Consider the following 26048-nt stretch of genomic DNA (forward strand, 5'->3'; position numbering starts at 1 on the left):
TATTTTTTTTTAAAAAAAAAAAACCCAATTAAATATTGTAGAATTGTGATAAGATTTTATTGGCACAAAACACATTATTATTCGTCCATGGCAAGAGAGAGGGACTACCACCAAAAGCAAAAAAAAAAAAAAAACTTATCTTCACAACCAAACACCAACTCAAACAACAATTGATGATTCCCCCCATCAGCAACCTAAAACAAAATCTCCCACAAAGTCACCAAACTTTGCATCCCTATCATCTCTCTCTCTCTCTCTTTCTTTTTCCTAATCCCAACCCATTCCCCATTCCCCATTCCCGTACAAACCAATCTTTTGCTGTAATAATGAACGAGCCGTATCCACTCTCTCTCCGACGAGCGTGATGTGCACGCGCCAGCGACTTCAATTGCAAAAGTACGATTGCTGTCCTGGTTTAGTAAGCAGTGGCAGAGCTATTAATAGACACGCACGCGCGCAGAGAGTACGCACTTCTACTGCCACAATATCTGGCTCAGTGAGCACATACACACGCGCTGCCAAAACCAAAAACAAATTAAAAAGGAAAAAAAAAAAAAAAAAAAAAAGGGAAAATCTTCGGATCTTGTAACACTCACTCTCAAGTATAAGACCCCCAAATCCCGGAAAAATGTAAAGCCCATAAAAATCATAAGAAAAGCATCAGCAAACAGTACTCATTAATAAAAGCTGAAAAGAAGAAAACAAGATCCACCTCGAACCTCTCTCCACTCTCCTCCTCCTCCTCCTCTACCTCCTCCGCCCACCACTCTTCTCCCTCTCCTATCTCTCTTGGGTTGGAGCCAATTCTGGAGAGGGAAGGGGGGAAAGCAAAGATCTCATCAAACAGACCAAACCCATCTTAGATTCTTAGTATTTGCATGTGTGTGTGTGAGGAGGGGGTTGTCTTTCCCTTTTGTTTCTTCAACTGTTGTTGTTGTTGTTGTTGTCTCTTGTCGTATAATTTTTCTCCCAAAAAGCCTTGAATCCTTCCCAGGAATAGGAATTAGCTCAGGACAAAAGAAGAGAGGAGAAACAGTTGAGAAAGTAATATGAGGGAAGAGGACTCCAATTGGTTCTCCAGATGGGAAGAAGAGCTGCCGTCCCCTGAAGAGTTGATGCCCCTCTCCCAAACCCTAATCACCCCTGATCTTGCTTTGGCCTTTGACATCCCAAACCCCACCAACAACACCCACAACCACAACAATAATACCCCAACACAGCAACAAGCGCCGCCGCCGACCCCGCCTCCTCCTTCCAATCCTTTGCCCACTTCCGCCGCCACTCCTCCCCACCCCAACTCTGCCGAGTTCGGTGCCGATTCGGCGGACTTGGGTTCTGGGGCCGCCGGCGAGGAGCCCGCGCGGACCCTCAAGCGGCCGCGCCTCGTTTGGACGCCGCAGCTCCACAAGCGGTTTGTGGACGCCGTGGCGCACTTGGGGATCAAGAATGCGGTCCCCAAGACCATAATGCAGCTGATGAGTGTGGATGGGCTTACTAGGGAGAACGTGGCCAGTCATTTGCAGAAGTACCGCCTCTATCTCAAGCGAATGCAGGGGCTTTCTGGCGGCAGCGGGGGCGCCGGTGGCGGTGGTGGCGCCGGTGGATTGACTGCAGCCCCTGATCCTGCCACTGACCATTTGTTCGCGAGCTCGCCAGTGCCGCCACATTTCCTGCATCCGGGTCGATCCAATTCGGAGCATTTCTTGCCGTTCGTGCCGGTGGCTGCTCTGCAGCAGCAGCAGCAGATGGCGGCGGTAGCAGCAGCGGCCGCGCATCCACAGCTGCAGACTCAGTATCACAGGCAGGTGGGGCATTTTGGGTCGCCGCCGAATGGGCAGTTTGAGCATCCATTTCTGAGTAGGCAGTCGCAGACAGTGCATAGGATGGGGGCGCCAGTGCACAATCCGGTACCAGGGTATGTGGAGGACTTGGAATCGGCTAATGGGAGAGGAGGGAGGAAGGTTCTTACACTTTTTCCAACTGGGGATGATTGAATTTGGGTAATTGTTAATGCCTCTTTAAACGTCTTAGTTTTTCTTATTATTCGGTTTCTGGGTATTTGTGATATTTGGTGTCTGGTGGTACTTGTCAGATTTTGGTTCTGCTTAGACATTTTATTACTTATTTGTTGTATTAGTTGTTCTTAGTAAACTTGGTGATACTTAGTGGTCTTGGCCTTCCGTTGAAATCCAAACATCTCTGGGTCCAATAATTTCGGTTCATTAAGCTTCAGCTGCCAATTGGGTTGTCTTTGACCATCCTTTATGAAGTTAGCATTGGTGGGTAGTGTCAGTTCTGGTGTCCTTCAGTTCTGTGGACTTCTACATGTATAATTCACATTGTTTCTGGTGGTCTCTGTGAGCTTCTGGTGACGGATATTGATCATGATGTCACTTTGGGCGGCAATTACATTTCTGAGCTCGTCAGTGGCTGCAACTATTATGGTGTCATGGTAATGAGTCAATCTGGATGTCTTAGAGGTTGATATATCCCATAGAAGTGTGGGAATCGGTTGGTTTTCTACATTTCAGAGTCTTCTCACTGGTGAAGGGTTCTTATAGGCATTAATGGCGGGCATGGCTGAAGCATCAAATGGACTAAACATTGAGCTTGCGGGTGAGGATAAATAATGCTGGCAAGTTGTATTATGTTTCTCTTGAAATCCAAAAATGGGGTTGGTAACCGTAGTTGGCACATCTGGAACTGAGTTTATAGGAAATATCCAGGAATATCTTATGTGTAAGAATTGTCTGATGTTTCGTAGTCTAATTTTATGTAGAGGTGAGTTCTACTTGTTGTACATTATGTGACTCTATAGAAGACTTAAAACCCCTGATGCCAAGGGGGCCCTGATTTTTATTACATCTTTGGACTTATTTTAATGTTCCAAGAACGTGAAATTAGCTTAATTTTCTTGAAATGTCTTCGTTACCCATTAATAACACATGTATCTTGCATCAAATTGCTACTGTTTTCACTCATGTAGCATAGAATGGAAAATTTTCACTATCTAAGCGTTCATTTGAGTATGAACCAGGATCTGTTTTTATTGTGCTATGTTCAACATTGTGTTTTACTTGCTGTTGCTGGTACACATGAAATTCTAAGGCAACAGGGAGATGTTCAAACTTTATCTTCATTTTAATTCTGTCTGTCTAGTTTTTCTTTTTCTTTTTCCTGGGCTATTCTGTATGTCTAGTTAGTAGTTGAATTGTTGCTACATCATAGGCATGAGGTAAATCAAAAAAGTATCTGTTAGGAGATATTAGTCAAGAGCGAGGAGCACCCTAAAGGTTGGGGAGCACATAAGCCATTATGTTACCCTTATAATGTATTAAACTTGTTCAAGTGGATTTTGTCTTCATGATGTTGGTTCTGATTTCTAATCAATAAAATGTGGATAATCCCTATCTAATTTGGAAATGGTAACTATGAATAAACTTAACACCTTACTATAAAGGGCTCAATCTGGAATAAAGTACTATTTCAGTTATCAATTCTGCATGAGGCTTGGGTGATTGTCATAAGATTTCAAAGAGTACATACTTTCCTTAAATTCTTGTACGTTGAATGAATCATAAAAGCTGTCTACTTGTCGTTGGTCTGTGAAAAACTCTGAAATTTTTGACATAGCCATGCATCTTCATCAAAATTTTCTTCATGTTTTAAAATTTTGAAAGTGCATCAATCACATTGTTCATTTTGCTTATGAGATTGCAAAACTGGCTTAAGTCATTCAGCTTCCCAGTGAGAATCAGAGTTGCTTGGGTAGTGCTGTCATTAATTTTCAGCTAACTTACCTACTAACATATGAAAACATCCTTTCTGGTTCAATTCAATCTATTTTTTGCTTCTTTACACCAAGTTTCTCAACTCAGTATACTGCAATTCCTTGGGTGCCTTACTGTTCACTCTTGTGCTTGAATTTTTTTTAATCTTATGCTAAACATCAGCTTCTTTCATGAGAGAACCATCATGAACAATACCTGTTAAATGATCCATTCAGGGACTGATTTACTGATTTACCTTTAGGAGAATTTGCTCTGGGTGAGAAGATCCTCTACTATGCATAAAGGACTTGATATTTGATTGTATACTTATGTGAATCAATATTTCAGGCTCAGACAATAAAAAATTGATATTGTAGTTGAGATGAGTAATTTGTGTGCTCTTATTGTGGAGAACAAGTGTGGGAATAGACATACATGTTGAGTAAGTGTGACAGAACATGAATCTACATGATAAATCTTCAAGTCTCTTGATGAAACCTCAACTCTTGAAGGTTCTATTCTGATGAACTAGTTTGGTTTTTAACTGTAGAGGAAAATATTGAAGTGGCACTTAAGCTACTTCCTCTCGTATCTTATACACAGGGATTATGTCAAACATTAGGCTGAACAGTTCAAAAAATTGGACAAATTGTTCACCTTCATTCTTTAACTTGCTTGGCCTTCTTTGTGGACAATATATATATATATATATATATATATATATATATAAGAAACCTTACTTGATGATCCTACTTACAATTTTGACAAACAACACTTTATGTTGATTTTTTCTTTCCAACTTGACCTTTTCTTGGAGCAAAATTTACCGTGTCTTATGGAAAGTTAAGATTTCTAGGTTTCCTTTCAGGTGCCATCAGGTTTAAGAATTTTCTTTGATCATCATCACCTGGCTCATCCCAAGTATTGGATTTCTAAACCTAGCATGAGAATGAAAGGCAACCTGTGCATCTGTAATGGTTGTGTTATCATCATATATTAATGGATAAAGCTTGGGAAAGGGTTTCTTTGAGTTTACCCCCTTAAATTTACTTATATATCAGGAGTGTGGAGTCCAAATTGTTGGCAATTTCTTAATCTGTTGGGTATTATTTATTTGTTCTGCATCTCAACATAAAATGGCAAGAAACACTAGAGCAGAAACTTGGCCTGAAATTGCATTATGTTGAACCTATTTGTTTGGTTAACGTGATCCTGATGATTGGATTGGATTGGATGTCTTTAAATAGAGATTATCTACCCGGGGGTTTTCAGTCTTTTTATCCAACGCTCTTTAAGCAGCAGATTACATTGTTTGGTGTATGCGAAGCAGTAGCTCTTTTTTCCTTTGTGTTAAATAATAATATTATGCACTGGCTTTGACCAAATTACACCTGCTATTCTTGGGATAAAATTTTGACTTGAGACCTTTCATTCGATGGAGTTCTGTTTTGTCTTGGGATGCCTTCTTCAAGTGTAGCTTTTTCTTCTTCTTTTTTTCACATGCACCCCCCATCAAAAAGTAGTGCACTTGTGACTGAGCCTTGAAATCCCCAAGGCTCCCCAACCCCACCCCCACCCAAATAATAATAATAATAATATTAAGAATATTAATGCCTCGAGCAGAGACATGTAAGATACCAAAGATTCCCAGCACTTCGAAAGTTGCAGGCAGGTGGAAGACACTCTGGATCTCACCTAATAATTGCTTACTGTAATAAATTAATCACAATGGTATGAAAGGCCAAAGTCCCACTCCCTGTTATCTTCAAGAATTTTTGTTTTACTTAAGAAACCATGTCAGCTCCAAAGTTCCAAACCGGAGAAAAACCAACCAAATTGCTTTTGTTTGTGTTTTGTACACTAGGACAGATTAGGTACACGACAGGACAAAAGCTGTCCCTAGCTATCCCTTTGGGACATCACACATTATCACAAGAAGTAGACCTAATATTTTAAAATTCCAAATCCATCATCCATCATACACTAACAATTATTATTAAAAAAAAAAAAAAAGAGAGAGAGAGAGAGAGAGATTACTTTTCACTAATTTATAATGCAGAATCAAATTATCAGAGTTGGCAATTACGCATTCCAGTCATGTGAATTTTTTATACCCCCGCCCATGTGAGATGATTGCCTTCATTTTAGGAGTCAACGAATTCAAAAGGAGATCTGTTGAGGATAATACTTAAAAAGCATAAGCAAGCATGATTACAATACGGTCACTCCCTAACCAATTAGGCAAGCTGGGCATATAATTTAAACATAACCTGATGAGCTAAGCAATGCCTCTTGACAAATAAGAAAGCCAGCAGAAAATTCATAGAAGAGCACGAACTAAAAAGTATGATTCCACTACAAAAAGTATTAGTCTGATGAAGAGTAAAATCATTACACTCCATTACTAATATAATATCCAAAATGAAAAAGAAACAAACTATTTTTTTTAAGACAAAAAAAAAAAAAAATAGAGAAACAAACTAATACTGCAACAGAGATCTGTAACAGTCCCAAGGTAAACCTAGTCGCACAAAACTCTAAAGGTATAATGAGGCACTGCATGTAAATCAGTTGTGCAATCCCCAGATAATGGGCATTTAATGATTCTGTGAATAATCAAAGGTCAGTGGCTGCTGAGAGAATGGAGCCTGCACAGTTAGAAAAGAGTAAATCAGATGTTTATTTAGCAATAAGCATATAATTATTTATAAAAGCATCCCCATGAAGAGGCAAGGAAATTTTAAGAAATTTGTGAAGTAAATGAGAAAAATGGCCAGCCAGCCTAATCAGAATCCCTTAAAAGTCGTCTAAAAAATATTTGAATTTGAGACATAGTATCGAGCCCTCAACAGCATTCTCAAGATAGATAAGCAAGACAAGAGAGGGGTAAGCAGAACTTTTAGAATATAATAATCAATTACCATCAATATCCTGCTGTCAGCCCCTATGTTTTTTGTGAGCAATGCCATTAATATTATTATCATCTACTCAGAAAGCCACGAGTACTATCTTGAATTCCATTTCCATTTGTGTGATAAAAGACCACTTACAGGAGAAAGCAAAACAAATGATGTTCATGCCAAGGCAGCTGCTACGTTACTACTCCTAATAATTAATATCATTTTTATGTACTAAATTACTAAGACAGTTTTAGTTCAAAAGAAATTATTTCAATAACAAAGCCATGATATGGTGGAATTGGAAATTGCATGATGAAGACAACAAAATAATGTATTAATTAATCTATCTAAAGGCAGAAGAAGAAGGCCTTGTGACTGTTATTTGCAAACCAGATATAAAAAGTCAACAAAAAGACATGCAATGTGCCACCAACCACCTGTCATCTGGTCTTACTCATAAACCATCAGCCAGGAAATACAGAACTCAATACAGTTGAGTACTACAAAGTACAAATAATACAACCTCTTTATATTCATAAAAGCATTAGCCACGGCAGATTTTTCACTTTGGACAGAATAAGAATATGTGGTCTACCTGGAAAACAGCATGTCTAAATGGCTCATATGAATGTGCATACATCATTGCAGCACTTGGCCACTGCATGTATCCAGCATCAGTAGATGTCTGATTCAATCCCATGGCACAAAAAGGGCTCATGGCAGGGCTCGAAGGAGGCCTGTAGCTAAGTGTTCCTGGCATCTGACCCAACTGAGAAAAACCAGTATCATACTGCAGAAACGGAGGTTGTACCTTTTGCATATTGAAAGGCACCAAGCTATAATTTTGATTAGCTGGAAGGCTCCTAACATACCTGTACCAGCAAAGTAATTCAAGTTTATCAATAAACAGAACTTATTTCATAATAGAGGACTATATGTTGGATGACGAATACTGAAAGAAAGCACTGAAATAGGTTTCACAGAAGCAAGGATCAGACCAAAAGAAGACAATAGGTGCCATAAGAGAACAGTGTCAATGTCCAATGACAAGTGAGGAAATTAATTCCTTATCAATCTTTGTGTGTTTTTTTCTTGAGCACTTAATTATCCAACCACCCTCAAAACAAACCCCAACACCCAAAGAACAGCGAGGATAGAGAGAGTAGAGCCCCAACATCACAAGACAAAAAGGGCAGAAAAAATTAAACATAGAAAAGGATATAAGGCATTTATTCTTGAAAAGGCAGAGACAGCAAATTTCAAAACAGCCATCGAGGCCCAGTGCTTGAATTGCAGCAAGTGTGTTTGTCAGAAGTACAACACAGCCAAAAAACACTAAAACTGAAGTGTCCTTCCTACATAAACATCCACAATCTGGATAGCTCCATAATCCCAAACCCAATACACAAAAAAAAAAAAAAAAAAAAAAAAAAGAAAAAGAAAAAGAAAAAGAAACTGAATATTACCTCTCATAACTGCGATCATAATCTGGGTCAGTACGATCCTTTTCCCTGTCTCTGAAAATGGCAACTCGAGATGAACTACCAACATCCTTGAAGCTAATATTCTTTTCTTGATCAATCATAGAATTCCTGCATCCTTCATTCTCATCCCTGCTCAAACAAATATTTTTCCCTTCAGTTGGGACCTGAGAAAATGAATCATCTGAATCAGGACTGCCAGGGCTACTAAAGATGCGAGCCCGTGCCCTGTCATACTCCTCCTTCCTCTCTTCCACACTTCTCACATGACTTCGTCGGATCCCTGCATCATTAGCTTCATTTACAAATGTTCTGTTTGGCCTAGGCCTGATGGCAATTTTAACATTCTCAGGTTTATCCTTGTCTGTCTGATTTGCAGGCATTTCAGATAAACAGACAGCAGGGTATCTGCTTTCTCCTATTTTCCTCACCACAATTCTATTTCCCTGGCCATCTAAGCCAATATCCTGAACCATAGTTTGGAGGCCATAGTGTTGAGCAACACGATGAGCAGCAAGTCGAAGATAGGAAGTGGGAAAATGTTGGAACTCAAATTGCTGCTGATCAGGCATGTGCAAAAATCTCTGAATATCGAGTTCCATTCGTAGAACTGAAACAAAAAGATATATCGAAACTGAGAACTAGTGTAATTTAAAAAATAAAACAAAACAAAATTCGAAGAAGCAGCAGCAGAAAGAAAATTAAATTATTATGAAAAAACACACAGAAGCAACTAAATAAGTTGCTCTCAATGAAAGTCTCTTGAAGAGAGCACTAAACACCACCAATGAAACAGTATACAGCGGAATATTAAGCTAACTTAAAGACCAATAAATACACACCTTAAAATTAGAGGAAAAGGAAAACTAAGGCCAGAGAATAACACATTCCGTTCCTCAAAGACCCAAAAACATCAGTCTACCTCTTGCTGTGTACCACCTTATTCACAATTATGACAAATAAAAATCCTACAAAAGCAGAAACGCTATAGCTCCAGTCCACAACATACTAGAATCTCTAAGAATCACGATATATATGTGAGCGGCACCCAATCAAGAGCAGCATGGATTTATCACTCTGTAAGTGAAATGACTGGCCTAGTCAGACCTCTACTTGGGACCTATCTGTAGCCTAGGTGAAGTTTAGCCACATCAGAGCTGAAATCTAATACTCACACCACTTCCAGTCACCAGGCATGTGCAACTGCATTAAAGGGGATGACAACATGGCTTCAATCAAGTGTTAGGAGAAAATTAACTAGACAAGTTAAAAGCATACCACCCTCTGAAGCAACTACTGCCAGCAGTCAAAAGGCCAGCAATGAAGTGCCAGACAACTCCTCACAATGAACCATATGTTTGGTAGAAGGGAAAGTAGGAGGGATGGAGAGGGGAAGGGGGAAGGGGTAAGGAATAGGAGTCCACCTCTGCCTAATGATTTTTGGGTGAAGAGGGGAGTAGAAAGGACGCCACCCTCTTAATGTCAAATTGTCAATTTGACTGTATGTTGTGCATCATAAGAGAGTAAAATTGTAAAATGCTGGAAGGAATAGAGAGTCCCAATCCAACCACTTGTAGGTAGATTGGTTTCAGTGTACCGTGGAAGGTTTCATGGTTGCCTACCACTCCCCATCCCTCCAAATAACCGTAGTGTTAAAAGTTCTCATGCAATAATGATCACCAAGTAAATTCAATTTTCACATTGACTTTTACGAGCCTGCTGTAACTATTGCTCAGTGAACATTTCTTTGAAGCGCAAACCCAATAGTGAAGGCTAATTTGCATTTTGCGTGGACATAGAGTAACATATATACTCAAATTCTGTGTTAGAGGCTTAAAGCCAAAGGAAACCATTTCCTGTGGACAACATAGCCCCTATTGTCTTTCCAATGATTAGGGAACTGATCTAATTATTGTTTAGGATCAACAATCAGCTATACAAACAACCAAACAATGAATACATAGATGCCTAACAAATAATACTTTTTGGAAATAAGTTGAAACAGCAGAAACAATAGAATTAAAGATGAAAAAATAAAGCAACATGTAAGAGTACACATAAAACAGAACTTATAAACTGAAAGTTACTCAGTTTAAGGAGAAAAAAATGATGGGATTGTGAAATACAGGCACAGCTTTTGTGTTCTGAAACAAGCACAAGGACTCCAACACGGAAACTCCATAAGCCCAGTTATGAGGACACAGTAGATATGCTTGCATTTTTTTTTTTTGTGAAGACATGATATTAAACATATCTATCGACTTCTCAAAAATATATTAAATATATCCATTTATCAGCGTTTGACTGTCTTATGATTTTTTTTTGTGAAGACATGATATTAATCTTATGATTTTCTTTTGTGAAGACATGATATTAAACATATCTATTGACTTCTCAAAAATATACTAAATATATCCATGTATCAGCATTTGACTGTCTTATGCATTAGAAAAATAATAACATTGTAAAACTAGCAATCATCATAACTTTCTAGACAAAAGCACATTAACCTTCATAATTCCAAGTTGTCTTCATCTATATGGAGCTTCATTTTTTACAAGTGTCCCAATACATGTTAACAAGGTGGACATCAAAATCCTGTCCTTAAGTTTTTGATAAGTGTCCAACACAACAAATTTTCAACATGAGAAGCGTCCTACAAATCATAGAAAATTATGTTTCTTCATTGCTCTCATCCCAAAGAAACCAGGGGCTGTCCATATCAAGGATTTGTGGCCTATTAGTCTAGTGGAGTTTATAAGATTATTGATAAAGTCCTAGCAAATACGTTGAAAAGGGATGTAAAGAAGATTGTTTCAAAGCTCCACAAGGCGTTTGTCAAAGGTAGGCAAATACTAGACTCCATTCTTATAGCTAACAAATGCCTAGATAGTAGGATCAGAGTGGGCGAACCAAGTGTGCTTTGCAAATTGGACATAAAAAAGGCCTACGATCATGTCAATTGGAGTTCTTATTATACCTGCGGAAGAGGTGTGGTTTTGGGGTGAAACGGGGTTCTTAGATAGGGCATTGTATTTCTTCAGTGCGCTTCTCTGTTTTGATGAATGGCAGTCCTTTCAGATTCTTCAGTGGCTCCCGCAGTTTGAGACAAGGAGAGATCCTTTATCTCATTTGTTGTTTGTCATTGTCATGGAGTCTCTAAGTAAAATGCTATCTGCTACTGTAGATAGGGTCTTCTTTCAAGCTTTTTTGTGAAGCCTGGGAACAGGGGAAGCACTTCACATCTCCCACCTCCTATTTACAAATGACACCTCGATATTTTGCGACGCAAACTCAGACCACCTAGGCTATCTCCATGCCTTATTTTTATGCTTCAAAGCTACATCCAGTTTGAAAATAAATTTGGTCAAGTCAGAATTGGTTCTTGTGGGTAATGTTAATAATGTTGATGGAATGGCCAATATTCTCGGCTGTTGGGTTTCTTCTTTGCCTATGAAATATCTTGGTCCCCCATTGGAAACTTCTTTTAAGGCCAAATCTATTTGCGATGGTGTTATTGAGATGATTGAGCACCGATTGGCTGGTTGGAAGAGGATATACTTGTCTAAGGGTGGAAGGATCACCTCACTCAAGCGTACCCTATCCAATTTGCTGACATATTTTGTCTCTTTTTCCATTACCTACTGGTATTTTCATTTGCATAGAGAAGTTCAGCAAGACCTTTTGTGGGGTGGGTTAGGCGAAGAGTTCAAATTTCACCAGGTAAGCTGGTCTAAGGCTTGTTCTCCGATTTCTAAGGGAGGGTTGGGGATCCAAAACTTGCTTTTGTTCTACCATGCTCTTTTGGAGAAGTGGCTTTGCCGCTATTTGCATGAGAGAGAGGCCTTGTGAAGAGTCGTAATGGATTCTAAATATGGCAATGTGTAGGGCGGGTGGTGTTCAAATGAGGTCTCTGGATCGTATGGGGTAGGGTTATGAAAAAATATCAAGAGGGGTTGGGGAATTCTCTAGTCATATCATATTTGATGCGAGAGATGGCTCTAAGATTAGATTCTAGCATGACATATGGTGCAAAATCATACCCTTAAGAAAGCTTTTTCAGATTTGTATAGTATTGCTTCCGTGGCAGATTACTTTGAGTTATCTAGTGATTCTCTTTAGTAGAATGTAAGCTTTATAATAGCGGCTAATGATTCGGAGGTGGATTCCTTTGTTTTGTTCTTTAACTTGTTATACTCCCTTAGATTGAGACAACGAAGGGAAGACAAGCTTCAATGGGCCCCTTCCAAGAGAGGGATGTTTACCATTAGATAGCACTCCCTTCCCCTAAAAGTGTATTTGCCAGAATAAGGACCCATTAAGAGCGGCATTCTTTACTTGGACAACCACCCTAGGGAAAATCCTCACCATGGATAACCATAGAACATGATATATCATTGTAGTTGATGGGTGTTATTTGTATAAGAGGATTGGGGCGTTAATGGATCATCTTCTAATCCATTGTGAGATTGTCAGTACCTTATGTGATATGGATAGAAATGATTTGTGATAAATGGTGATTTGTTTACCTTAATTTAAGAGATTTGTTTATATTTCAAATTATTCGAATAACTTGTAAAGCTACATAAATAGAGCCTTGTACACAATCAAATCAATCAAGAAAAGAAGTAACCTCTAAGGCTTTCACAAGTGGATAAAGTCCTATGGCCGAACCAAGTAATTTATGTCTCTCTTTCTCTATTTCCGTCTCTTTACTTTATTATGAATCTCTGCATGGTAGCAAATCTCAAAAACTTGTGTGAGTAACATCAATCCTATGCGTTTCTTTTTTCTTCGGATTTTTCATCCTTTATGCATCTTCAACCACATCCAAAATCAACAGCCTCACATAATCAAATCCACAAATAGAACCAAGCCTCAATCATCCTCCATGACCAAAATTCCCCATCAACTCCAATACTCAACAAAAACCACTAACCCTCAACCTTGCCAATGTCCAAGTCTAGACCATAGGAACCGATGCCGGCTAGAGTCGCTAATGTCTAAATTCCAGCCTCAATCATCCTCCATGACCAAAATCTTGTGTACTTGGGTTGTGCCTCTCACGCTTTTCAATGATATCCCGTTTACTTATCAAAAAAATATTATGTTTACACATGCACCAACTCTCAAATTCAGGACTTTAACCCTCCACCCCATTCTTACAAGGGAGAGGTTCCATTTGAACACAGCAGTCTCATACAAATTGCATTCAAATGTAATGAACTAAAAAGATTTTTTTTTTTTTTTTTTTTGTGGATAAGTAATGTTGATATAAAACAAAAGCGCAGAGGGGCGCAACCCAATTACACGGGAAGTATAAAGAGCGCCTAAGAGCTAAGAGGGAGAAAAATGAAAAAGAAAGTAAAAAAAACTAATCACTAATGGAGCTAACCAAGCGGTCGTCCAAGAATAAAGAGTAAAAAGGAAACAATGATTAAGTTCCTCTAAAGTCCTAGTGGAATTTTCAAAGCATCTAGCATTTCTTTCGCTCCATATACACCACATAAGACAAAGAGGAATCATCTTCCACACAACCACACTTCGAGAACGCCCTCCCGTCCACCAGCAATTAGGGGTGTCAAAAAAAACCGGGACCGGAAAACCGGGAAACCGGGAAACCGGAAACCGGAAACCGGAAAACCGGGACCCGGTTCCGGTTCCGGTTCCAAAAAAAAAAAAAAACCGGGACCCCGGTTCCGGTCCCGGTTTTTGGCACCCGGTCAAAACCGGGAAAACCGGAACCGGGTATTATTTTATTAAATTATATATATATATATATATATATATATATATTTTATTATTTTAATTCTTTTATTTTTTTGGGTTTTGAATTGTTGTAGTAAGGGGTATTTATTTCTTGTGCATGTTGGTTTGTTTACATATTTGTTTTTACTTTTTATTGTTTTAATGTTTTCTTTATGTATCTAATTTAAAATTATGTTTAGGGTATTTTAAAAAATTTGAATTTTTATTTCTAAGGCTCATATAGGCAAAAACATTGATTATTTAGGATTTTTATGCTTTTTTAGGTTTATTTTTTAATTATTTGAAACAATCACAATCAAGCCTCTTTAATTTAGACAAAAAGATTAATAGTTTTTTTTTTTTAAATGAGCTAACTTATGAAAAAAATAATGGGCTTATTTTAAGCCCAATACCTAAAATAAGCCCCAAACACTAATTATTTTCAAAAACCGGGTACCGGACCGGGTAAAACCGGAACCGGCCGGGAACCGGGACCCCGGTTAACCGGGGTCCCGGTTCCGGTTCCGGTTTCCCAAAACCAAGAACCGGGGTACCTCGGTTCCGGTTCCGGTTTTGGCCAAAAACCGGGAAACCGGACCGGGTTGACACCCCTACCAGCAATCAAACAAGTCCCTTACCCTGCAATATGAGCAAGCGCCCACTTGCACTTATTTATGAATTGATATTACCTATCAAAAAAAATATATGAGCATGTAGCTTCTGACTAGGCTTTCAGGGGACAAAATTCAGCATCTGTTCAATTTTTATTAATCAAGTGTACAAAGAAATCAATACAAATTAGTCTAATTACTGTAATCCAACCAGAACCACTTGTATCTCTAGTATGAAACTTCTTGAAATAAGCTTGTTTTGAAAATACAAAAAGGGTGTGGGTTGGTTCCTGTCAACCTCAAGTTTTGAAAATATAATCATACCCTTCCAAAAATTAAGATTATGACACAAGTTTTTGCTAAAAAGAACCTGCATACTTTTTTTATTAGAAATTCAATTGGTAAAATTTCAAACTTTTACAAGCCTACTTAATCCTACTTTTCCTTCCGTAAATTTATTTCTCCCTTCTTTTCTGGTTAATGGTCAAATATTCATGTAACATGAAGATGGGACCTGAACCATGCCTTTGGTAACATATAAATGCAAGTTTCACTAAACATGTTCCTACAAGGTTCGACTTGGGCAATGCGAAAAATGGGCCAGAGGACCCACCAACTTGAATCACTACTCTAGGAAAAAACACTAAGGAGTTACTAGTCTAGTTACTACAAGGTGCCACAAGGCTAGAAATATAATTTCTTGCATCGTACTACGGAAAGACATAAATGAATTTCTAAAGATGACGTCCATATATTCGGAACTTGATTCAACTTTTTCTTCTTTTTTTTTTGACATGTCCACACAAGGGAAAGGGGGGGGGGGGGGAGGGGGATTCAAACTAGTGACCTCCATTTCATGAGGCGTGGTCCATTGCCGATTGAGCTACCCCTTGGGATGATTCAACTTTTTTTAATTACATAACAAGTGGTTTAGGGGAAAAATTACATAACAGCTTAACAAAGCATAGCTCATTTAAGGAATACTACCAGCCTTCACTTACTACAAAGGCGTGGTCCATTGCTGATTGAGCTACCCCTTGGGATGATTCAACTTTTTTTAATTACATAACAAGTGGCTTAGGGGAAAAATTACATAACAGCTTAACAAAGCATAGCTGATTTAAGGAATACTACCGGCCTTCACTTACTACAGTGATCTAAAAATCACAAAAGACAGGTGGATAAACATCTATTTGGAAGAATAGGAATTTCGTTTTTTTATAAGCAATTGAAATACCATTGAAAAATGCAAAAGACGCAACACAAGTACACAAGAAGTATACAAAAGATACACCTAATTAGAAAGAGAAAACAAGTCCAAAAAATCATGAAACTAAGTAGATTAATATCCAGTGGTAAAGAGTTTTGGAAAAGAAAGAGTTCAATTTCACCACTATCCTCTCATGGTTTTCAAAATTTCTATCATTTCTTTCCACCACAAAAGGTCTAATACTCTTCTAGGCATGACCCAATTCAAGAAAAAAAGAACCATCTTCCACATTGCTGCTCTCCGAAGACTATTGCCCAACCCTCTCCAACAAGGGAAAAGGTCTAATACTCTTCTAGGCATGACCCAAGCAACCCTAACATAACAAAATATAACACTTCACAAGGCACTGACAATCTCACAATGGAGTAGAAGATAATTAACAGACTCCCCACTCCTCTTACACATACAACACTAGTCAACCACAATGACATGTTTCCTCAGGTTATCTGTAGTGTGGCACTACATCTAGGCGGCTGTCCAAGCAAAAATTGTCGTTCGGGACCATATTCCGTCATATACTCTTCCAAGGGAAGGGAATTAACATCCCATATGCAGTGAGTCAAGGAAGAAAATACTCAATAAAATTACATTTGCTCAACAAAACATAATTGGTTGAAGAAATGCTAGCAGCCTTCACATGCAACAACAATGTTAAACAGCACAAGACAGTAAGATAAACAGCTATTTGAAAGAAATAGGAATTAACATCATATACGAGGGGAGTCCAGGACAATAATAACCTGAAAAACAAAATAAAAAATAAAGTTTCTCATCATTCTGGATACAAATCCCAACCGAATTGAGCCTCATTGGCCACTTATTTCCTTCAATGAGGTCAAACTTTCAATTCCCACAAACCAATTAAGCATAGATAAATAAATTTATAGTCTTACTCTCTATCCTTTTCATCAAATTTCCCAGCTACCAAACAAAAGTTAAACCCCAAATCGAACCCAGATCTGACAAATCACAACCCCCACGTAAACAAACCCCAATCTAGCCACTCAACAAACCCTAAACCCAATCCAAGCCAATCCAAACAAAACAACCCAAACCCAAAAACCCTAAAACTAATCAGACCCAGAAATTATAGAACACAAAGCAATTAATCCCATATCCCATAAGCACCAGATCAAAATTGGGGCTTCGTACACGAGATTTAAGGCTAAGAAAGTAAACAAATTTGAAGAAAAAAATATATATACTTACTTGTGAGACGGTGACGAGGGTTTTGGAGAGCCTCAACCAGGAAGGGGTCCACCATCGACTCCTTATCTTTGAGCCCAACGACACCACCGTTGGTAGCAGAGGTGTCCATGGCCTTAAGCTCTCTCTGCTTCTCTCCTCGAAAATTCTCCCAGAAGATTATTCTTCTTCTTCTTCTTAGTCAAGAAGAAGAAGGAAAGGGTTATTGCCTTCGGAGCATTTAGGCAGATAGGAAGGCACCCTTTCCCTTCTTATCCCACCAGAGGAGAGAGAGAGAGAAGGAAAGAAGGGAAAGGTTAAGATTTTATATTACGCCCTCAAAATCTTCTTCTTCCTCAATGTGAAGACCCAAAACGACAAGAGAAGTCTACCAATATCATCTCTCTATCTATTAATATCGTTTTCTTCTTTCTTTCTTTCTTTCTTTTAATATATATTTTTGTTTTATGTTCCGGTGCAGTTCGCCTACTACGGTTCTCCTACGGTTGACCGGATAAAAATGGGAAACCCATCTACCTCCGGTTCATTTTTCTTCCTTTTTTCCCTATTCATCATCTAAAATATTTCACATAATTTTAAATTAGTGTTAAATTATTGAATTAATCTTTAAGGTTTGAATTTTTATCAAATCAATTTCTATGGTATAAAAGTGATCATAAAAATACTTGTGGCCAAAGGGGTGGCTCAACTACTTTCTAATTATTTTTTTTTTTTAAAAAAAAAAAATATATAATTTTAAATAATATTAATGTAACTTACTTTACCCGCGGCAGTTGCTTACAAGTTTGACACGGCAAGTTGTTAAGTTTTTTGACGAAAAATTGACGAAAGTATGAAATGCATTTATATGATGTTCAAAAGTACTATTTGTGATACTTTTGCAAATCAGTGTTGCTTTATGTTAACGAGTCAAAATATAAGTACTAAACATGTCTATGCAAGGAAAGGGGAAGAGAAGATTCGAACTAGTGATTTCTGCTTTATGAGGCGTGATCCATTACCGATTGAGCTACCCTAGAAAAATATTTAACCACTTCTCTAAAAATGTGAAAAAGATTGTCATTTAATAGTTTTGGGTACTTACCCTCCATACATTTCTATTTTAGGAAAGTTTCTATTTGAAGAAACTTTCCATATAAAAAAGGTTGTATGAGGAGAGGGAATGTACGGTATCGTAGGATAAATGAAAGTTCAAAGGAAAGAAAAGAATAAGCATGTGTTGAGGTGGGATAAGCTTTAAATTTTATTTGGCCTAAAAGAATATTATACCATGGTACCCAGGTTAATTGGGATGGAATGCAACCACTAATCATGGAATATTAAAGGACTATACAATGATAATTTGGGATTCATCTGAAAACAGATTGGGAAGAACAAAATTTTCAGAAAATCATGTGGGAAATTCGTACTAGAGTGCTGGGAATGGGTAGATTCAAAAGAGGCCAAGAGAATGCAGACCTTTGTCGGAACTAGAATCTTAAGGAAGACATTTTGGTATAAGGGATGTTTTCTGGTTTTTTCTAGTTTAGTTTATGCAGTAGGTGGAAACTTTTGTTTTGGGGTGTTTGGTGTTTGTTTTAGAAAGTGTTGTTGGATTGAGTTTTTTTATTTATTTATTTATTTATTTTTGTGTGTGTGTTTATTAGTGTTTGATTTTTGTTTCTTGATATTGTTGGTTGTATCTTTGTTGTTCAGCGTTTGCTGGATAGTTTGTAATGTGTTTGGGTGCTAATAAAGTTCCTATTCATTAAAAAAAAAAAAAAAATCAATTGACTACAAGATTATTTTATAGTTAGTCAGGACTTGAAAAATAATTATATACTAACCAAATGCATAATCAATCATGTAAGAAGAGATTGTATACTATACTGTGCATATCAAATGCTGCTATTGTGTACTTAGTTAGACGCGACTCTTGCAAACGCTCTCTTCTCTCTCCTAAGAGAAAACCCTAACTCACTTTTGAGTTTTCAATAGGAGTGAAAATGCGGATAATAGTTTTTGATATCCACGTTCGCATTATGCAATTACTATCCACATCCGCAGTTAATGCGGATATTATCCGCATTTAAGGTAATGAGCGTTTTGAACCTTGAAGTTGTCATTCACTAATTATTGCTTCTAGTAAAAACCTAAAAAAAAAAAAAAAACATTATTTATACTTGAACACTATATATATATATATATATAAAGAAATGCAAATGCGGATATTATCCGCATCTGCGTACCCTAAAACCGCTATCAGTATCCGCATTTGTTGATATTAGTTTTTCCTACCTACATCCGCATATGCGGATAGCAGATAGTGGAATGCGGATAAGTGCGAATAGCGGATGCGGACAGTTATTATCTGCCCGCATTTTCAGCCCTAGTCTCCAGCAGCCAGAGGAGGAGGGGGTTGAAACCCCTTCCTCCCCCACCTTTCCCCTCTTTTCCCCACTTTCTCTTTCCCCCACCCCTTCTACCCTCTTTGGAGGAGCTATCCACCTCATCGGAGGCCTATCCATCGCCTTTGGCGATCTCTCCCGGTCCAGCAACTCCGCCGGCATTTCCCCCACCATAGACAGTCCAATTCCAGCCCCGATCCACCATCCTCAACCTTGGCTTCGCATTCTCCTTGAAGTTTTTCGATTGATTTTTTTTTTTCTTTTCAAAATTAGATCTATGAACTTCAGGACGCTCCATCCCACCATGATCCCGAGCCTTTTTGCGTCATCTCACCATCAACCATGTCGCTGTCCGGCCAGCAGGCGCCAGCGCTTGAGCTACACGCGCCAACACGTGGGAAGCCCCACGCTGAGTTTAACAACCCCCACCGCCTCTTGCCGCTGTCTCCAGTCTCTTGCGGTGCTGCTCAACCTCCCAGCTCCCATTGCCAGCGCGTGGTTTTCACGCTCCGGTGAGTGGCTTACACGCGCCGATCATCCACCCTGTCCCCACTGCCTTCCTCCACCTTACCATCCAATGGATCTACTGTTCTGGGATTTATTTTATTGTCTTTTTAAATTTCTCTGTAATTTTCTATTCCTTTTTTTCTTTTTCTGGCTAGTTGGTTGTGCTGGCTTGTTTTTTCTTTTGACAAAGTTTTCCCTCTTTCTTTTAACCACTGATGGTCTTGCTTGGTTTTCCAGCCAACTACTAAAGTTTGCGCGGCAAACCCTTTGGGGTTTTGTTTCGCTTGCGGAACTTTGCCTTATATTACAGCATCTTTTGGCAGTTTAAGTTCGTTTGATGGGCTGGGTCATTTATTTGACCCATTCTTGACGGTTCTCTGGAAAACTCTGTCGCATTTGTGTTTTATTTTCATGTAATTTCCCTTTCCCCTTCCCCGACATTGAATAGAAAAAAAAAAAAAAATGTTGCTATTGTGATTGATTTCTAACCAAACAATTCATGGTAATAGAAACAACTATACTCTTTAGATAAATTAATTATCCAATGTTTTTCTATCATTTTTTCAATTATAATGTTTCTCTTATATATATGCTAATGATACTTGAGATTTAGTTCTTTGTAGAAAATATGCAACTCTACCAGTTCATCCTCCCACTAACTTGAAAAAAGACTCGAGTAGCAAACATATTGTCTGATAGTTACTGCCAACCCAAATGTGTAAATGTTACGTGAATGCATAACCAATCTCGTAACTCGCCTATGGTTCGGAAGAGAAGCCGGGTCTAGCTTCTTAGATATGGCCGCCACTTGTGAACTGCAGTGACAAGGGCTATCATCTCCCTTTCATATGTAGAGCGGGATAGGTTTCTCCCCTTCAACGCCTTACTAAAGAATGCAATGGGCCTTGAGTCTTGCATAAGAACCGCCCCAATCCCTGATCCTGAGGCATCACACTCTACCACGAAGGATTTAGTTAAATCTGGTAGTGCTAACACAAGGTCCGGTAGTCATGGCCTGTTTTAGGAGTGAAAAAGCCTTGTCAACTTGATCAGTCCATGCAAAAGCATCTTTCTTGAGTAACTACGTAAGTGGGCCAACAATTGAACCGTATCCTTGAATGAATTTCCTGTAATACCTGGTTAGAACCAAGAACCCTCTCAAGGCCTTAACAGATGACGGTTAGGGCCATTGGACCATTGCTGCAATTTTCTCTGGATCCATAGATAATCCTTGTCGTGAGATCAAATGACCTAGATATCTTATGGAATTTTGCCCAAATTGACATTTAGTGCCCCATACAAACAAATGGTTAGCTCTTAAGATTTCCAAAACTTCCCTTAGGTGCACCAAATGGTCAGCCCAAGTCTGACTATATATCAAAATATCATTAAAAATAAATTTTTTTAAAAAAAACAAGGACATACCTCCGTAATCGTTCTTTGAAAATCTCATTCATGAGTGATTGAAAGGTAGAAGGCGCATTGGTTAAACTGAATGGCATCATCAAAAATTCATAGTGCTCGTGGTGAGTCCAAAATGCTATTTTGTCTGTATCTTCTTTTGCTATTCTAATTTGATGATAACCTGACCTCAGATCTAATTTGGAGAAGACATGGGCCCCGTTCAATTCATTAATTACTGGGATTGGGAATTTATCTTTGACTGTCACGTGGTTGAGTGCTCAATAATCTATGCACAGCCACCATGACACACCATGCTTCTTGACTAATAGTATTGGGGAAGAATAAGGGCTGGTACTTGGTCTGACTACCCCCGATTGCAGCAACCCTGTGACAATCTTCTCAATTTCACTCTTTTGGTAATGAGGGTATCGGTATGGTCGTACGTTGACAAGGCCACTTCCGGCCTTGAGTGGAACCTTGTATCATGAGGCCTGCTCGGTGGAAGTCCTTGTGGCTCCTCAAAAATTCCAGAGAATTCTTCTAGCATTGAGACAATGTGTCTTTCTGCGAAACTTGGCCCACCTTTTTGAGCACCCAATACAATTGAGTTTAATTGTCCCCCATCAGTGGGCCACCCTCCATGTGTCATAATATGGCATACCCATCCTTCACCTTTCCTCTTTATTTCTCTTCCCATCACCTTTTCTTCTACTACACGGTTCAATGGTAGTCGTATGCCCCTCAACTCTACTTTTCTCCCTTTCCATGGGAATCGCATAAACAACTTCTCAAAATCCCACAAAATTGGCCCTAAGGTGCGTAACCATTGGGTTCCTAGAACTACATCACACGCACCAATGGGTAGCAGGAAAAAATCTATCACAAATGCTTCTCCTTGGATCCATAAAAGCATACATGTACAAAGGCTTGTACAACTTAGCCGATCTCCATTAGCCACCATGATTCGCAGCAGTCCCATTTGAGTGGGTTTTAAACCAAGCTATGCCGCTAATTCAAAGCTGAGAAAATTGTGGGTACTCCCAGAATCCATCAATACTGTCAAGTTGTGCCATCCCAAGGCCCCTTTCACACGCATGGTTTGGGATGTGGGTGATCACTGGCTCTTCTCCAATTTCTTCCCCAATTTCGTTTGGGTCCCTTTCCTCCCAAGGTTCTTCAATTTCATAAACTCCCTCAATCAAGAAAAGTTTCTTACATCTATGCCCGGGAACAAACTTTTCATCACAGTTGAAGCATAACCCGTGGCTCCTACAGTCTTGCATCTTTGCAGGGGCCAATCGTCGAACAGGTGGTGGCTTGGTTCGCGTCAAATTTGAATATGGTAACAGCGGTGCTGGTTCCCTCTAGATCGTGTGTCTGTCCTCTGGAATTTGAGGTTTTTTTAGGCTACAATTTTTTATTCATACTTGGCTTCATACAATCGGGCCAACCCAATGGCCTCCATCACGGTGGTGGGTCGTGCAACTTGTACCTCTATTCTTAAGTTCCCTTTTAATCCACTTACAAAATAACCCAATTGGTGTTGAGTTGATAACTTACAGACCCGACTGAGTAAATGTTCGAATTGGAGCTGGTACTCCCTCACCGGCCCTGTTTGTTGCAATTTGGTGAGGTCACCGAAGTGGTCGTCAAAAACTGTTGATCCATAGCGGATATGGAGAGCCGCCTTTAGGGATTTCCAGGTCACAACCTCTTCACTTTCCTTGAATAGTTGATACCACATCTGCGCTTCTAATTCTAGATGATAAGCTGCCAGAAGTAATTTCTCCTCCTCTTCGATTTGTTTAAATTCGAAGAATTGCTCAACCCTGCAGATCCAGTTCGTGGGGTCCTTCTCCCCATGATATTTAGGAAAATCCAGTTTAGCACTATAAAAATCAGGGACTTTATTGATGTAGCAAACAGTAACTCATGTTTGCCACGTCAATAATTTTTGACGTATTATTTTTAACGCATCAAAAATTTTTGATGTGCCATTATTCCACACGTCAATAATTATAATTAATTATAATTATAATTAAGTAGTAAATTAATTATACAATATGTATTAAAAAAAATTAGGTAGTAAATTAATTTTAGTTGGTATGATAAATTAATTTTATCATATTGGTATATACGTATTGTATACCTATTAATATTATCATGCATAAATCAAACATTTCATTAATATTAATATGAAATGATAGCCATATTAATATGATATGATATTATCATGCATAAATCATTCTAGAAATATTAATATGATAGCCATATTAATTTTTAAAAAATAGGACATACAAAATAAATTTATTTTATAAGACCCGCAAACCCCACATGAACCCGGCCAACACAAAATATGTGTTCAGCGAGTCCTTCACTTATCTCATTTGTTCATTAATCCTACGGTGGAAATACTTGGAAGCTTGATCTGATTCTCGGTGAGTGGATTATTGAGCCCTCACGAAAAAAGTGAATTTTATTATCTGTACATCTAGAATATTAATTTATTTTTTCTCTAATTAGTTTTAAGTATATTATATTTATAATGTGTTATATAAGAGAAAAAAATGACTATGTTGACTTGGACTAAGCACATGGTTTCTCATCGCTGTTTGTTAAGTTTTATATATATTTTATTACTGTTTGTTGATGTATATAGTTAGATCAAACTATATATTTGTTGAAACTAGTTGAAACTTCTATGTGTTGTATATTTGTCTTTGATTGTATATTTGTAGCAAATAGAACAGAGATTGTTTGATTGTTTGTGTTGTGTTGGAACATATTTTCGATGTAGATATTTGTAGTGTTGGAATGTATTTTCAATGTAGATATTTGTTTTGTTTTGTGTTGTGTTGGAATGTAGTAGATGTGTTGAAATTTTGTTTAATTAATTTGTGTTGGAATTTCATATGTATTGGATGTATATGCAAATTGAATTGGAATTTCATATGTGTATTGGGTTGGATGTATTGGATATGCTTGATGTATTGGATTAATTGGATGTATTGGAGATGTTTGATGTATTGGATATGTTTGATGTATTGGATTAATTGGATGAATTGGATATGTTTAATGTATTGGATTAATTAGATGTATTGGATTAATTGGATGTATTGAAAATGTTTGATGTATTGGATTTGTTTGATGTATTGGATATGTTTGATGTATTGGATTAATTGGATGTATTGGAGATGTTTTATGTATTGGATTAATTGGATGTATTGGATTAATTGGATATTGGATGTAAATGTAGATATTGGATTGAATTGAATTGAATGTATTGGATAATGTAAATGTAGATATTAGATTGAATTGAATTGAATGTATTGGATATTGGATATTGGATATTGAATGTATTATATTAGATATTGAATGTATTATATTGGATATTAGGTTAATACGAAAATCTGGGTATAAACCCGAATAATTCAGAAAATATATAAAAGAAAAAAATATTTTTGACGTGCCAAACGGTGTGACACGTCAAAAAATTTTGACGTGTCAGTTTTAACATATCAAAAATATTATTGACGTGGTGAAAATCACCACGTAAAAAAAAAAAAATTGACGTGGCATTTTCACGTGTTAATGTCAAAAACTTGGATTTTTTGACACCCGCCCTTTTAACGGTTGAGACACGTTAAAAATGACATGTCAAATAGGGTTTTCTGACGTGTTAGTACTATTGACACGTCAGAAATGGTTGGTAAAAAAAAAAAAGATTTTTGTAGTGTAGCTATCTTCGACACAATTGAGCTAAAATAGGAATTTCCGTGGTTTTTGGCTGTGGAATTTTCTCCACAGTTTCTGGCTGTAGAATTTTCTCCTGACTCATCTTTTTCTTTGCTCCGCATATCGCCTAATTTTTCCGCCAACTTCTTTGTCTACTCTGTCGAGGATTTCATGAAACCTTCGAACATCTTCTGCAAGTTGAAAATTTGCTGCTCCACACGTTCCATTCTTTGGTCCACCATTGGAAGGGAATTTGGCTCTGATACCAAATTGTTACGTGAATGCGTAACCGATCTCATAACTCTCTTATGGTCCGGAAGAGAAGCCGGGTCTAGCTTCTTATCTTTTCCTATGGCTACTAACTGATGAAAAGTAACAATAAGAATTTAGAAGATTCCTGGGCCTCTTTGTCAAACCTAAGTTTGGGGATAAAATTCTGTATGCTCTTTATTCAAGGTTCATCTCCTTTTATAGAGATAACTATTACGACTTAATAAAAGACTCACTCATATTCTAACTTGGAGAATAATTCCTGCAAGTAATAAACGACTCACTCCTATTCTAACTTGGAGAACAATTCCTGCAAGTAATAAACGACTCACTCCTATTCTAACTTGGAGAACAATTCCTGCAAGTAATAAACGACTCACTCCTATTCTAACTTGGTGAACAACTCCTGCAAGTAAATAAAGACTTAAAGATAAACCTAGTGCTATTAAAATAGCTGACCTACGAATCTGGAATCTTTCCAGATTCTAATTGGCCCTTAATGCATACAATATTCCCCTACTACTCATTATCATAACAACAAAGCCTTGGGTGGAGGTGAAATTTGAAGATGAGAAACATGGAAAAGTCCAGATAGTGGCTGCACCTATGATACGTCTCCCCCATAAACTCAATGCATCTATGGAAGAAATTGGGAGCCCTAATAATAAGCTAATTGCTCTTCTTGGCCCTTTTGTTATTGGAAATACTTATAATCCAGATGACCTCTTTGAGACACAAGTTAAAAAGCTTGGTGATCAA

General features: G+C 38.0%; 2 protein-coding genes across 2 annotated transcripts; one reads left to right on the forward strand and one right to left on the reverse strand.

The window, feature by feature from the left end:
- Positions 1-613: 613 nt before the first annotated feature.
- On the forward strand, positions 614-2909 carry LOC132161952 (transcription factor MYBC1). The gene has a single exon (XM_059572181.2). It carries the CDS (start codon positions 1050-1052, stop codon positions 1992-1994), a length of 945 nt encoding a protein of 314 aa, XP_059428164.1. The 5' UTR covers positions 614-1049; the 3' UTR covers positions 1995-2909.
- Positions 2910-6099: 3190 nt separating this feature from the next.
- On the reverse strand, positions 6100-17333 carry LOC132192269 (uncharacterized). Its single transcript, XM_059607546.2, has 4 exons — positions 16990-17333; positions 8137-8761; positions 7266-7542; positions 6100-6418 (listed from the first exon to the last, which is right to left on the reverse strand). The coding sequence occupies exons 1-4, from the start codon at positions 17096-17098 to the stop codon at positions 6368-6370; spliced, it is 1062 nt and encodes a 353-aa protein (XP_059463529.1). The 5' UTR covers positions 17099-17333; the 3' UTR covers positions 6100-6367.
- Positions 17334-26048: the final 8715 nt, after the last annotated feature.

This window comes from Corylus avellana, chromosome 10, assembly GCF_965113065.1.
Source record: "Corylus avellana chromosome 10, dhCorAvel1.hap1.2, whole genome shotgun sequence".
Lineage (NCBI taxonomy): Eukaryota > Viridiplantae > Streptophyta > Magnoliopsida > Fagales > Betulaceae > Corylus > Corylus avellana.

Bases quoted from the DNA above. Each gene is read 5' to 3' on its own strand.
- LOC132161952 (XM_059572181.2), top strand. From the start codon at position 1,050: ATGAGGGAAGAGGACTCCAATTGGTTCTCCAGATGGGAAGAAGAGCTG.
- LOC132192269 (XM_059607546.2), bottom strand. From the start codon at position 17,098: ATGGACACCTCTGCTACCAACGGTGGTGTCGTTGGGCTCAAAGATAAG. The intron at 7,543-8,136 runs GTAATATTCAGT...TTGCTGGTACAG, and splicing joins TATGATCGCAGTTATGAGAG to GTATGTTAGGAGCCTTCCAG. The intron at 6,419-7,265 runs GTAGACCACATA...CTAACTGTGCAG, and splicing joins TTAGACATGCTGTTTTCCAG to GCTCCATTCTCTCAGCAGCC.